This window comes from Papio anubis, chromosome 4 (genome assembly GCF_008728515.1).
Source record: "Papio anubis isolate 15944 chromosome 4, Panubis1.0, whole genome shotgun sequence".
NCBI classification, from domain to species: domain Eukaryota; kingdom Metazoa; phylum Chordata; class Mammalia; order Primates; family Cercopithecidae; genus Papio; species Papio anubis.
In genome coordinates, this window is record NC_044979.1 from 41,120,309 (window position 1) to 41,133,147 (window position 12,839).

The following is a 12,839-nucleotide window of genomic DNA, read 5'->3' on the forward strand; positions in this document are numbered from 1 at the left end:
AAGTGAAAATTGAAGGGCTGAGCCAAGAAAGAGTGGAAAATAGAGACATTCCAGGTGAACTAGCAGCATATCTGGAGGCACTGAAGGGGACATGCTTTGGAGTCTTTAGAGATATTTAGCTATATCTGCAGTGCTGGGGAGAGGAGGGAGATCAGTGTGGAAAGTCTAGAGTCAGGTCATAAAAGGCCTTGTATTCCTTTTGATTCAATCCTCCCTGTAAGTTTTGAGGCAATCCCATGGACCTGAATGAACAATTGAATGATTGCAAGTGAGGACATAAGAGGTAGGTAATGGGGAAATAATTATCTTGACACACAGGGTACCATAGATGGAGAGCATGACTAGTACCTAGTAAGAGGGAAGGAGGCCTGAACAAGCAAGGGAGGAACAGGGCTGGAGAAACAGTGTCATGGTTCAAGTTATAGGTGTGCTGTGAGACAGGAATGATGTATAGGGTGAGGGGAGAAGTGAACTGAAGGCCAAGCCCAGAGAAACCCCTATCTTCAGGTCAGAGAAGATTTTTTTAAATGACTCTAAAAGAAGATTGGGAAATAGGAAGGAAAAGAGCCAAAAACAATGGTGTATGGTCAGGCATCGTGGCTCACACCTGTAATCCCAGCATTTAGGGAGGCTGAGGCAGGAGGATTGCTTGAGCCCAGGAGTTCAAGACCAGTCTGGGCAACATGGCAAAACCCATCTCTTCAAAAAATACAAAAAAAAAAAAAAAATTAGCTAGGAATGGTGGCATGCGCCTGTAGTCCCATCTGTTCTCTACTCCATGGGGGCTGAGGCAGGAGGACTACCTGAGCCGGGGAGGTCAAGGCTGCAGTGAGAGAAGATGGCACCACTGCCCTCTAGCCTGGGTAACAGAGAAAGACCCTGTCTCAAAAAAAAAAAGAAAGAAAGAAAAGAAAACAATGGTGTAATTGGATTCAAGTTAGGAGACCTTTCTAACAGGAAGAAGTAATTTAATAGTATCACATTCCCTAGACTGTAAGGATTAAAAAGAGTCCATTGCATTTGGCAAATAGGAAGTTACTGCTAACAGAGACAAGTTTCATGCTGTTATGTAGACAGAAGCTGATTATTTTAAGCAGAGAATAATATGGAAAGGCAGTGGAGAAATCTCCAGTAGAATAGTTTTCTTCATCCATTGAATAAACCCCTTTTTATTAATTCATTGAACACATGCTTTTATTGAGCTGCTCTTTGTGCCAGTCACTATCTTAGCCACTTGATGTAAGTCAGAATTTTTAAGAAGATTGTTCTCATCCTGAAGCTTATAGTCTAACATTAAGAGATAAAATGAATAATAAACATAAGAAAAATTTATTTTTTGGCTTTGTGAGGTGGTGAGATATGCTATGGAAAAGACTAAGGGGGGATGGAGATTGTAAGGGTGGGTTTTAGCTTTTAAAATGGTGGCCAAGTTTGCCTCACTGATGAGACATTGAAGCCAAGGCTTGAAGGAAGTGAACAGGGCAGCTATGTGGATTATCTAAGGTAGGAGCTTTAGCACCAGTTGGACAGAGGCCTGAGGTAGCAGCATTCCTGTTGTGTCTGAGGAACTGCAAGGAGGGCAGGGTGACTGGGTTAAAAGGAAAGAGAAGCAGGAAGACAGGTCAGAGCCCTAGCCATTTCAGTGTTTGAGTGCAGGAGAGCAGTTACAGGGTGAAGTGGGGCCTGATCTTGTTGGAATGTGTAGGCCATTGTAAGAACTTAAGGTAGCCATTGCAGTGTTCGACTGTAGGAGAGATGGGATCTGATGCACATTTTAACAGTAGCACTGGCTGCTTTGTTGAGAATCAACTATAGGAAGTCACAGACAAATCAGGAACACCTGTTAGTACATGAATGTAGTATTCCAGGTGAGAGACAATTGTGGTAGCTCAATGTAGGACTGTAACAGATGAGGTGGTGAGAAGGACTTGGGTTCTGGATACAGTTGAAGGTAGAGTCAACAGAACTTCCTCATGGATTGAATGTGAAGTTTAAGAGAGGGAAGAGATTCATAGATAATTCAAGGTGTTCAGTCTGAGCAACTGGCGTGATGGAGTTGCCAGCACTTGTTAGGGGAAAGGCTGTGGGTGAAACAGATTTTGCTCATGAAGTTGGGGAGTTCAGATTTGGTTGCAGGAATTTGAGATGTTTTTTAGGGTATCTGTGTGGAGATGTCGAATCAGCAGGAATTCCCGAGACAAGTGAGAGCTGATGAATAAATGTGAAGGTCAGCAGTCTATCAGTAATATTTAAAGTCATGGAACTGGATGAGATCACTAAGGGAATGAACATGCACAAAGTAAATAGAGAAAGGAGCCCCGAAACACACTATCGTTAAGAAGTCTGGAAAAGGTGAAGGGAACAATAAAGGAACAACATTAAAGAGCGACCAAGGAGGTACTACCTCCTTCCAGGAGAACTACCATCTATGGGTATGGAGATCCAGGAGCATTATACCAAGGAGAAAAGAGAGATCACTTGTGTCAGGTACTGTGGATAAGTAAGATGACTGAGAGTCAGCAAATGGAAAATAAAGTAATCCAGCAGTTGGTTAGTTAATGGAAAAATCCAGTTTAAGAAGAGAATCATATAAACACATGTTGTTTTAAAACATTTTAATTGTAAAGCGTACAAAGTAATTTTTTTAACCAACGTTTAGATAGAAGTCTTTAGTGTGGGTTCTACTAATTAAAATTTCACATACTCTTGTTTAAAAAAACATACCTTTAATTCATCGTCTATGATTTCTAGTGTTTGACTGCTTAAACACATTTATGAAGCAAACTAAAGCTGATATCTGTCCAGAGATTATTAAACCCTTTCTCATTTCATATAGTTGTCCCATTTATACCTCATTAGATAACATTTTTTAGCAGTTCCTAAACTGTCTCTAAAGAATTCAACTTAGTTTTCACAGGAACGGTAACTCATATTTCATCAATTTATGGAATATTTAATTCACTAACTGTAGTCATCAGTTCAGTGAATATAGAACATTTGGAAACAAACACACGTAACTCAGTATACAATTCAGCCATGAGAACAGAAGTACATGGGGGTGCTACCCACTGCGCTGGAGCCTCAGTCAGAGAAATCGAAAAGAGCTTTTCAGAAGTTCATTCGTACTACCCTGTTAACCATTTATCAAATACTTACTGGTATTTACCATATAAGAATATATAAAATCTATTACAAAAGTAAATTCATTTATTCTTCATACCAACTCAATGTACATTCCCTCCATTTTATGGAAAAAATTGGGGTACAGAGAGATCAAGGCAATTTACAAGAATACCCAACTATAGGAGGCTGACGCTGACCCTGGGGCTCAACCCAAGGTTCTCAGTTACTATCCTAAGCATCCCAACCTGTCCAACTATAGCCTGCCTCATCCATGACATTATCTAAGAAGGAAAGGAGAATATAGAGAACTCAGGGTCAAGGGAGGGTTATAGTTATTTCAGATATTTTTTTAAAACCTTGACAATCTTGCTGATGGGAAAGAGTTAATGAAATAGAAAAAGCCAAAGATGCAAGGAAAGAGACAGTTCATGCAGCATGCTTCCAAAGAAACTGAAGAGATTGGAAGACAAAAGTTTACTCTGGTGTAAGAACGTTCAATATAATGTTATTTAATGGAGTAAAATAGCTATCCTTTGGTTTGTATTTTTAAATGTTTGTATCTGCTTATTTTATATAATAGTTTTGCATTTTTTTTCTGTCCGGATTTTTTTAACTCCTAATTCTTTTACTCTTCTACCAGATGCTCTTAAAATACCCTTAAGGATTTCAGTGGGTGAGATTGAACCAAGCAACTATGGTTCTGATGACTTGGAATGCGAAAACACAATATGTGCTTTAAATATCCGCAAACAGACATCATGGGATGATTTTTCAAAAGCAGTGAGTCAAGCTCTGACAAATCATTTCCAAGCAATCTCTTCTGATGGATGGTGGAGTCTGGAAGACGTGACTTGCAATAACACCACCAATTCCAACATCGGCCTCAGTGCAACAAGCATACGATCCATCACACTAGGTATCAGCAGTCTTATGACGAAGAGAAAGTGAAATTTCTGGGTTTATTTATGTTTATGGGTTTCATAACCTGATTCTTAGTTCATTGATTAAGCACATTCAAAGCTTATTGTGGCAGCTGCCAGTGATGAAAAACTTGAGTATTCACAATGTAGCCATTATGTAATGTTGCCTGTTAATATAAAAATGCTTTTATACCTCAAATAATACTGAAAGAGTAAAAAACATGAAAGCCCTTGATGAGGCTTTGTGATTGCACTTGCTATTCTAGATAAATGCAAGAAACTGAACACCCCACAGCTGCTTGCTTTTGCACAAGTAATGAACACAGCTCAAAATTTGTTCTCGGGTTGACCCAGGAGCACTATAGTGCATTAGTACCTTACCTCCAGGACAGGTTTTCTGATGAAGTCTAGACTTGAAAGAAGCACTTTAATAAAGATATATTCATTGCTTCCACATGGGATGAATCAGGGTGATAACTGGTTATTTCAATTTGATAGACAGCACAAAACAAATTCCAAAGAAATTAGGAGATTTGCTTTCTGCTGAGCATAGTAAGTTCTCTGTAAATATTAGTTGTCCCTGATTAGTTCCTTTCTTCTTGGTCCAGGAGAACTACCATCTATGGGAAACCTGCTCCTTTGCAAGGACTGTGTTGGGTGCTTTATAAATGGTCCTTTCAATGGTGTCATTTTACTGATAACTCTGTACAAGATGACTTGCTTGAGGGCACAGAACCAGTGAGCAAAGCAGACAGGATTCAAATCATATTCTGTCTGATAGAAAAGCTTGTGTACTTTCAACAGCACCATACTGGAAAAGAATGGTCCAAGGTTGAGGGAAAGGTGGGCGTTTTACCGTTGCTATTTATCTGTCAGATTATTATATCAGAAAGTGTTTTATTCTGTTTACCCATATATGTTTATTTACTTTCAAAACATGTTACTAGTTTTTAGAGAAGAGTATTCATGACAACTTGATTTTATGGATCTTTGGTATGATCATTAAAATTACTATTATTGACTAGGCATGGTGGCTTATACCTGTAATCCCAGTGCTTTGGGAGGATGAGGCAGAAGGATCACTTGAGCCCAAGGGTTCAAGACCAGCATGGGCAACATAGTGAGACCTCATATTTACAAAACAATTTTTTTTAATTAGCTTGGTGCGGTCACATGCACCTGTAGTCCCAGCTACTCGGAGACTAAGGTGGGAAGATCCCTTGAGCCCAGGAGTTTGAGGCAGCAGTGAGCTATCATGCAGCCACTGCACTCCAGCCTGAGCCACAAAGTGAGACCCTGTCTCTTTAAAAAAAAAAAAAAATTATAGAATTGTTATAATGTACTTAAAATTGCATTAAGAGATGATTCAGTTCTTAGGAACACATTTTGTCCACACATGAAGTATTACTCAAAATATGGTTCTGGCCCAGGGTCTGATAAACAAAGTCAGTCAACTGTGTATTGAAGGAAATGGCCCTCCATCAGCCTTTGTTCAGCTAATGTGGAAACTGACAAAGGCAGATGGATATTCACTGCCAGCAGATAAGTTTACTTCTGTGAACAGTGCATGCTAAGGCTTGATTATTGCAGTGTTCGTGCTTGTCTCAGAGGTATCGAGCACCCTGGTAACACTTCACATCCAAAAATCATTGAGTTCTGTGGATAAAGGGCTTAATTTAGTGCCTTGCTGTAACCACTTCATAACTGGTAATTATTAGTGTTATTATTGTGTGTATGTAAGTGAGTTTGCTGGATTCATACCCTAAGCTACATGAAAGAAACTTCAGGTCAGCAGATAAGCAGAATTACAGGTGGGTGTGCATGTATATTGGAGGCATGCTGAGAATAGATATTTAGGAATTCATCTGTGGAAGTTAGAGAAGAAAACAAATACGTATTACCAATCACCCCCTAGGGAAGATACCTATGGAGTGGCACCCTTTCAGAACAAGAGTGAGCAGAGGGCCCGCAATGGGAGAGGACCTGCCTTATTCTGAGCACCTGAAATTATCTACTTTTTTTTTTTTCTGGAATCTAAAAATTTGCTGGAAAGGGGATCAGGGACCAGATCATAAATGATCTGATATCTCACCCAAAGTGCTTAAGCTTTGAGAAACAAGCATTGGAAGAACCCTGAAACAGTTTTAGATTATGGTCAGCTTTATTCTTAAGAGCTTAACCCTGGAAATATTTGAGTGGATATATTTGCTTTCTAGATCTCTCCCTGAATCCCTCCTATGGGCTGCTTTGGAGAAGTCTGTAGGTTGAAAGCCTTCCTTTCAATCTTCAACAAGAATTTCATTAGGGAGCTAACCCCTTGTGTGGCCCTGTATGTGTTCCGTATGTGCCTTTGACAGTGTAAGCTCTGGATTCCTTCGGGTTCTCACAGAGGAGAGCATACGTTTTACCCTTGTGAGAAAAATCACTCATAAGCTGCCCTTGACATTTTATTTCATTTTTTGGAACTAGGAAATGTGCCATGGTCAGTGGGTCAGAGCTTCACGCAGTCCCCGTGGGACTTTATGAGGAAGAATAAGGCAGAGCACATCACTGTGCTTTTGTCAGGTAAGGATGTCCCTAACTAAGGTAACGTTTAAAGAGTGTTTGCTTCATGGCTGCCTCAGAACACCAGTTCTTAAATCTTCAAGTTTCATCCCATGTCTTCTAGCCACGCACATGTGACTTCCACCACTAGGTAATTAGATGTTTTTTGAAATGTTTGATTAAGGGGAGGAAAATTCAAAAGCTATGTTCTTGACACCCATGGTGATGTCTGTCTGGATCATTGATTCCTGTCATTCTGATTGCATCACTCATTGGAAATAAACCAGAGGCCAAACTGGCATGCTGATAAGAGAGTGACAGAGACTGTGTTAAAAGAGAAATGTCTTTTTTTATTGTGCCTAATAATGCTTAATATGATTATTAAACTGGTACAGGCTAATGTTTAGTGGGCACCTACTATGTACTAGACCCTGTTGTTTATAGCATAAGTATCAAATCATTTAATTCTCATAACCCAATGAGGTACGCATTTCTGCTTATCCCTATTTTATATCCAAGGAAATGGAGGCTCTGAGAGATTGATATCCTTGCCTAAGGTCATGCTACTGCTACGTGATATAGGAATACTCAATTTCTCAGCCCTTGATGCTAAACAGCTATGGAGTTCATCATGTATTTCCCATACTTGGGAATGGAGTCTGAAAATTCAATCTTAATAAATATTTATTTTATTACTTGAACTGGACTTATTGAAGTTTAAAGAAAAGTGTAAGGCCACCCCAGAAAATTGCTTTAGGCCCAAACAATGTATTGAGAGAATGGCAGAACTTGGGGGGAGGGGTGGCGGAGTATCGCCAGTCGACCTAATGCAGGCCAAGGCCAAAGCTTTCTGAGATTGCAATGATCTATGATAACTTTTACTTATGAACTGTAAAACATTGAGCCCAGCAATCAGCAGATACTGGGCACAGCGTTGGGACTGGGATCTGGAGGCCCAGGCTGTGGTTGCTGGGAGGTAGGCGGGCATCCCAGGGGGTGGGGGAAGGAGCAGCTGGGAGCTCTCGGGAGGTCAGGAGCAGTGGCAGTTTATCAGCCAGAACAAAGTGTGACAATATTTTCACAACAGAAAGGCACATTGGTGCCTCCTGGCCAAATGTCAGCTCTGCCTACATAAGTCAAAAAACACACTTCTCTTTTATGATAGATTCTGTTGTATTTTGATCATTTATATTTAATAAAGGAGTGCCCATTTTTCTTCTTTGTCTGTCCTTTCCTACAGGTCCTCAAGAAGGCTGCCTCAGTAGTGTGACTTATGCCTCCATGATCCCTCTCCAGATGATGCAGAACTACCTCAGGCTGGTAGGTGCACACTGCTGAGTGGAGGCCTGTGTTTCCCATCCCTGCCACTGGAAAACTGGGTGGCCCATTTTGATGTTTAAAGGAGGCGTGCAAGCCCTCCAAACCCGCCCTGTGCTCTGACACCATTGCCTTCCCCACCAGCCCCCTCCCTGTCAGCCTGCCAATTACATAGTCTGGATGTCTGTCGCTGTCATCCGGGTATCTATTGCCTGGATCCAGAGGCCACCTGTGACCTGTGAAGTGTTATAATTTGGGCAGGAGCAGGTTGTCTTCCTTTAACAAGGACTTGATGTCAAGTAAATGATGATCAGCATGGAAGGGAATGACCACAAATATTAAGATGTCTTACTATAAACTTTTATGACTTAAAATTGAGTAAAGATGCTAGCATTAGTGAGAACGTTAATTTGGCCACTTTAACAGAAACCAAATAATTACAGCTTAAACGGGATAGAAGTTTATTTTTCTCAAACATGTAAGTCTCAGCAGGTGAGAGGCCTGGGGAGGGAGAAGTGGCAGGGTGACCTCCCCAGGATCTCAGCACCCTTTCTCCCTGCTCCACTCTTCCCTGGAATGTTGTTTGTGTTGCTGGGTCAAAGGTAGTCACCACTCCCACTCCCACTTCCTAGCTGGAAAGAGACAGCCTGGAGGGCAAGCCTTTCGTTTCAGGGGAATTGCACGTGTCATTCCTGCCCACATCCCATTCAACAGAACTTAAGACACCTGTCGCTGCCTAGCTGGGAAGTGGAACCTTTTGCTGGGCAATCGTGCACTCACCTAAAACCAGGTGGTCTGTTACTAAAAGGAGGAAGTAGAATATGATCATCAAAAGAAAGTAGCAAATTATAAATGTAAAATGGATAAATGTAATGCTTTGCATTCATTACATACTTATTACATGCCATGCAATATGCCAAGTGCTGTTATGATTTATTTTATTTATTCTTCAAAACATCCCTATGAGATGATTTCATCCATTTTATACATGGGGAAACTGAACAGAGAGAGGTAAAATGCTCAAAGTCATGCATCTAATAAGTGATGAAGCCAGAATAGTGCAAGTCTCTGATGTGTATGAGATCTATCTAAAACTAATACTACCGGTATAAAACATCAAAAAATAATTTTGCTTGCTGCCTTAATTTAGATGACCTTTTTAAATAAATGAGTTGAAATTATGACCCTTGACAAAAGTTGTTTCCGTAGACTGTGAATTGATGCCTTTGTTTTCACTCCTTATGAAAAGAAGTATTCAAAACCATTCCATTGATCATCTAGCCAGGCTCAAAGTTAGGATTAACTGTGGCTGTACCAGCAGCCCCAGTAGCAGAGAAACATTCAAAGCCTCACAATGTAGAAAAGGTGGATTCTCCTGAATCCGATACTTTGACTTCTTTGCTTTACTCTTTGTCCCCCTTCCTAAAAGCATCAAAGTATGCCTGTGATAGGAAGGAGATCTATATCATTAGTTGGCTTACATGAAGGTGGAAGGGTGTGATCAACTGGTTTTCAGGAATGTTAGCCTCAGGCTCTCAGTAGAATCAGCTGGTAGAACCACTCCCTCCTCTCCCCTACCCCATTCTCAGCTTCTCCATACAAGGCAAGGTTCTGACCCAGGGCTTTTCCTTCATCCATTAAGATGATAAAACATAACTGCAAATTAGCATTGACTAGCAAATCTGGAAAATGAAATGTCTGCTAGTCACATTATATGTAAAATATTCCAAGTACACTTATATGTGTGCCCCCTTATACATAAGACATAGTTTTACTACCAGTTAACAGCAAATCAGAGACCAAACCCTGTTAATTCTATTCTGAATTCAGTGAGTGTACATAAAAGGCTTTTTTTAATCCAACGATTAACTCTTGAATGAATACAATAAAAATGTATCACTTATTTCAGCAGTCACTGCAAAATTTAAAGTGACTGAGACAACAGTATATCATAGTGGTTGTGAATGTTTTCTCTTCCATAAACAATTATAAGCCCCTTAAGAGCATAGGCCCTGTGTTATGCATTTTTGTGTCCTGTTATTTCAGTTGTTTCACAGCTGTTTATTGAGAGCCTCTTAAATGCAGGTAATGCTTTAGAAACTGAGGATAGAGCCCTGGCCTTATAGAGTTTGCCTTCTAGTGGTAAGGAAGGCAGATTTTTAAAAAATCAAATGAATAAATGCATATGTAATGTGATGACCAGCACTAACACAAGTGTGAGGTAAAATAAAGCAGACAAGGAGATAAAGAGTGGGTGGAAGCGGAGGCAGAAAGCACTATTTTTAGATGGAGTTATCAGGAAAGATCTTACTATAGTGACGTTTGGACTGAAAAACAAATGAAGAGAAGGGAGTCACCTTGTGGAGGGTGTTTGAGGTACAGGGAACCACAGATACAAATGTATCTAGGTTGACAGTGAAGTCTGGGAAATGATCAGAAACTAGATCATGCAGGAATATGGCAAAAAATTTTAATTTTACTCCAAGTGGATAGGAAGCCACTGGGGAAATTTGAGCCAGAGAATGGCATAGCTTCCCAGTTCCACAAATAACTACAGGCACATTGATGTGTGTTGAATTGTTGGAAATCTGTACAGTAGATATACAAATGTAGTAATAGTTGACTTTGTTTACCTTCAACTTTTATCTTATGTTCCGGGGTACTTGTGCAGGTTTATTAAATAAACATGTGTGATGGTGATTTGCTACACAGATCATCCTATCACCTAGGTATTAAGCCCAGCATCAATTAGCGATTCTTCCTGATGCTCTCCCTCCCCGCAACCCCCACTGTGACAGGCCCCAGTGTGTGTTGTTCCTCCCACTCCACCATGTGTTCATGTGTTCTCATCATTCAGCTCCCACTTGTAAGTGAGAACATGGAGTGTTTGGTTTTCTGTTGCTGCATTAGTTTGCAGAGGATTATGGCTTCCAGCTCCATTCATGTCCCTGCAAAGAACATAATCTCATTCCTTTCTGTCGTTGCTTAGTATTCCTTGGTGTGTATGTACCACATTTTCTTTATCCAGTCTATCATTGATGGGCATTTAGATTGATTCCATGCCTTTGCTATTATCCATAGTCCTGCAGCGAACATACGTATGCATGTATCTTTATAATAGAATGATTTATATTCCTTTGGGTGTATACCCAGTAATGGGATTGCTGGGTCAAATGATATTTCTGCCTCTAAAAATAAACGACGATTTGCGACACTCTCCCACAGTGATTGGACTAATTTACACTTCCACCTACAGTGTAAAAGTGTTCCTTTTTTTCCACAAGCTTGCCAGCATCTGTTGCCTCTGGACTTTTTAATAATCACCCCTGTGACTGGCGTGAGATGGTATCTCATTGTGGTTTTGATTTGCATTTCTCTAATGATCAGTGATGTTGAGCTTTTTTTCATGTGTTTGTTGGCCACATGAATGTCCTTTTGAGAATTGTCTATTCATGTCCTTTGCCCACTTTTTAATGGGTTTGTTTGTTTTCTTGTAAATTTGTTTAAGTTCCTTGTAGACTCTGGATATGAGACCTTTGTCAGATGGATAGATTGCAAAAATGTTATCCCGTCCTGTAGGTTGTCTGTTCACTCTGATGATAGTTGCTTTTGAATAGTTAACTTTTTATTGAGCATTTATTATACACCAACCTCTGTTCTAAATATATGGATAATCTCATTTAATCTTTCTGTGAGATAGATACCCCATACAAGTTACATTTTACAGGTAAATAAACAAAGACTCAAAGTAATTTACCCAACGTCTCCAGCAATTAAATGGTGAGACCCACGGAGTTGAAACTAGCCTTTCTGCCTGCTCATGCATGTAATCATAGTTTATTAGCCTAGGTTATTAGCCTGTTGATTAAGCATTGCAGTACCAGTCATTACTATTTATGCAAATATCTAAAATGCATGTGTTAAAACCCTTATGCAGAAAACCACATGTAGTGAAGACTTTAGATCAGGATTCTGTTTCTGTTTCTGTTTTTTAAAACGATGTTATTTTTAAATACTTTTATTGTTAAAAATAATACAAGTACATTTTAAATCTCCACCCTTGATTTAATAGAGGAAATATTCAACCCAATTGAGTTTTGAATCACTAGTAATTTATTGTAATTGTTGAATTTTTTGCATTAACTTAAACATTTCTCTTAACCAGTTGCAATTTTTTGTTAGGTTATTTGAAACCTCATATTATAATAATTCAGTGACTATGAATAATTATTACATTAGAAAAAATGCTGGAGTTCCATCATCTTGATCTGAGTGCGCCTTTAAAATTAAGACTCTGAATGTCCTGGATGGGATCCTTGACAGATTCTTCTACCTGTTTTTCATTCACTCCAAAATGTGCCGTGCCAGTCATTGAGAATCATCACTAGGAGAGCCTAGTTATTCTCCATCCATTCCCAAAATAAATTCGCTACTTTCCCATAAAAATAAGGTTGTAAGTGATGGTTATGTGTCTAAGACATCCCACAACCCTGGTAGCAGAGGGCCAGCTCTAGCCTGATCTTTCTCAGGGAAGGGAGGAGCAAGCCTGGGTGAGGTCCTAGTGAAAGTGGGAAGCAGCTGGTTGCGTGATATGAGGAAGAGGTGGCTCTGCCACCAGTGGAACATTTGGCTTCCATGGCAATAGTGGAAGAGGATCCTGGGCAGTAAGTGTCAGCCCAGAAAAGGTCTAAAGCAGAAAAACTTCATGAATTCCAGAGCTGGCTGACAAGGGAGCAGTTATGTCTAAAAGTTCCATCTTATGGTTTTATGTTTTTGAAATAGCTGTAATACCCAAATTATTATGTCTGTATGGATAAATGGGGACCTGTCTTATATTTGAAGTTAGTAACCAAGTCTGCTATGTATGTGAACTGTAATTTCTCTTAGATTCCTATTACTCTTATACCTATTCTTTAAAAGGGACTTCAGCAAATG

At 39.8% G+C, this 12,839-nt stretch overlaps 1 protein-coding gene across 3 annotated transcripts in view; it reads left to right on the forward strand.

Moving 5' to 3' along the window:
- Positions 1 to 12,839, forward strand: part of CTTNBP2 (cortactin binding protein 2) — a 161,672-nt gene that overhangs the window by 108,060 nt on the left and 40,773 nt on the right. For all 3 annotated transcript variants that reach the window (NM_001168715.1, XM_031664841.1, XM_031664840.1), the window contains 3 exon segments: positions 3,764 to 4,039; positions 6,513 to 6,608; positions 7,828 to 7,907. In NM_001168715.1, coding sequence (NP_001162186.1) covers positions 3,764 to 4,039; positions 6,513 to 6,608; positions 7,828 to 7,907 — 452 coding nt within the window.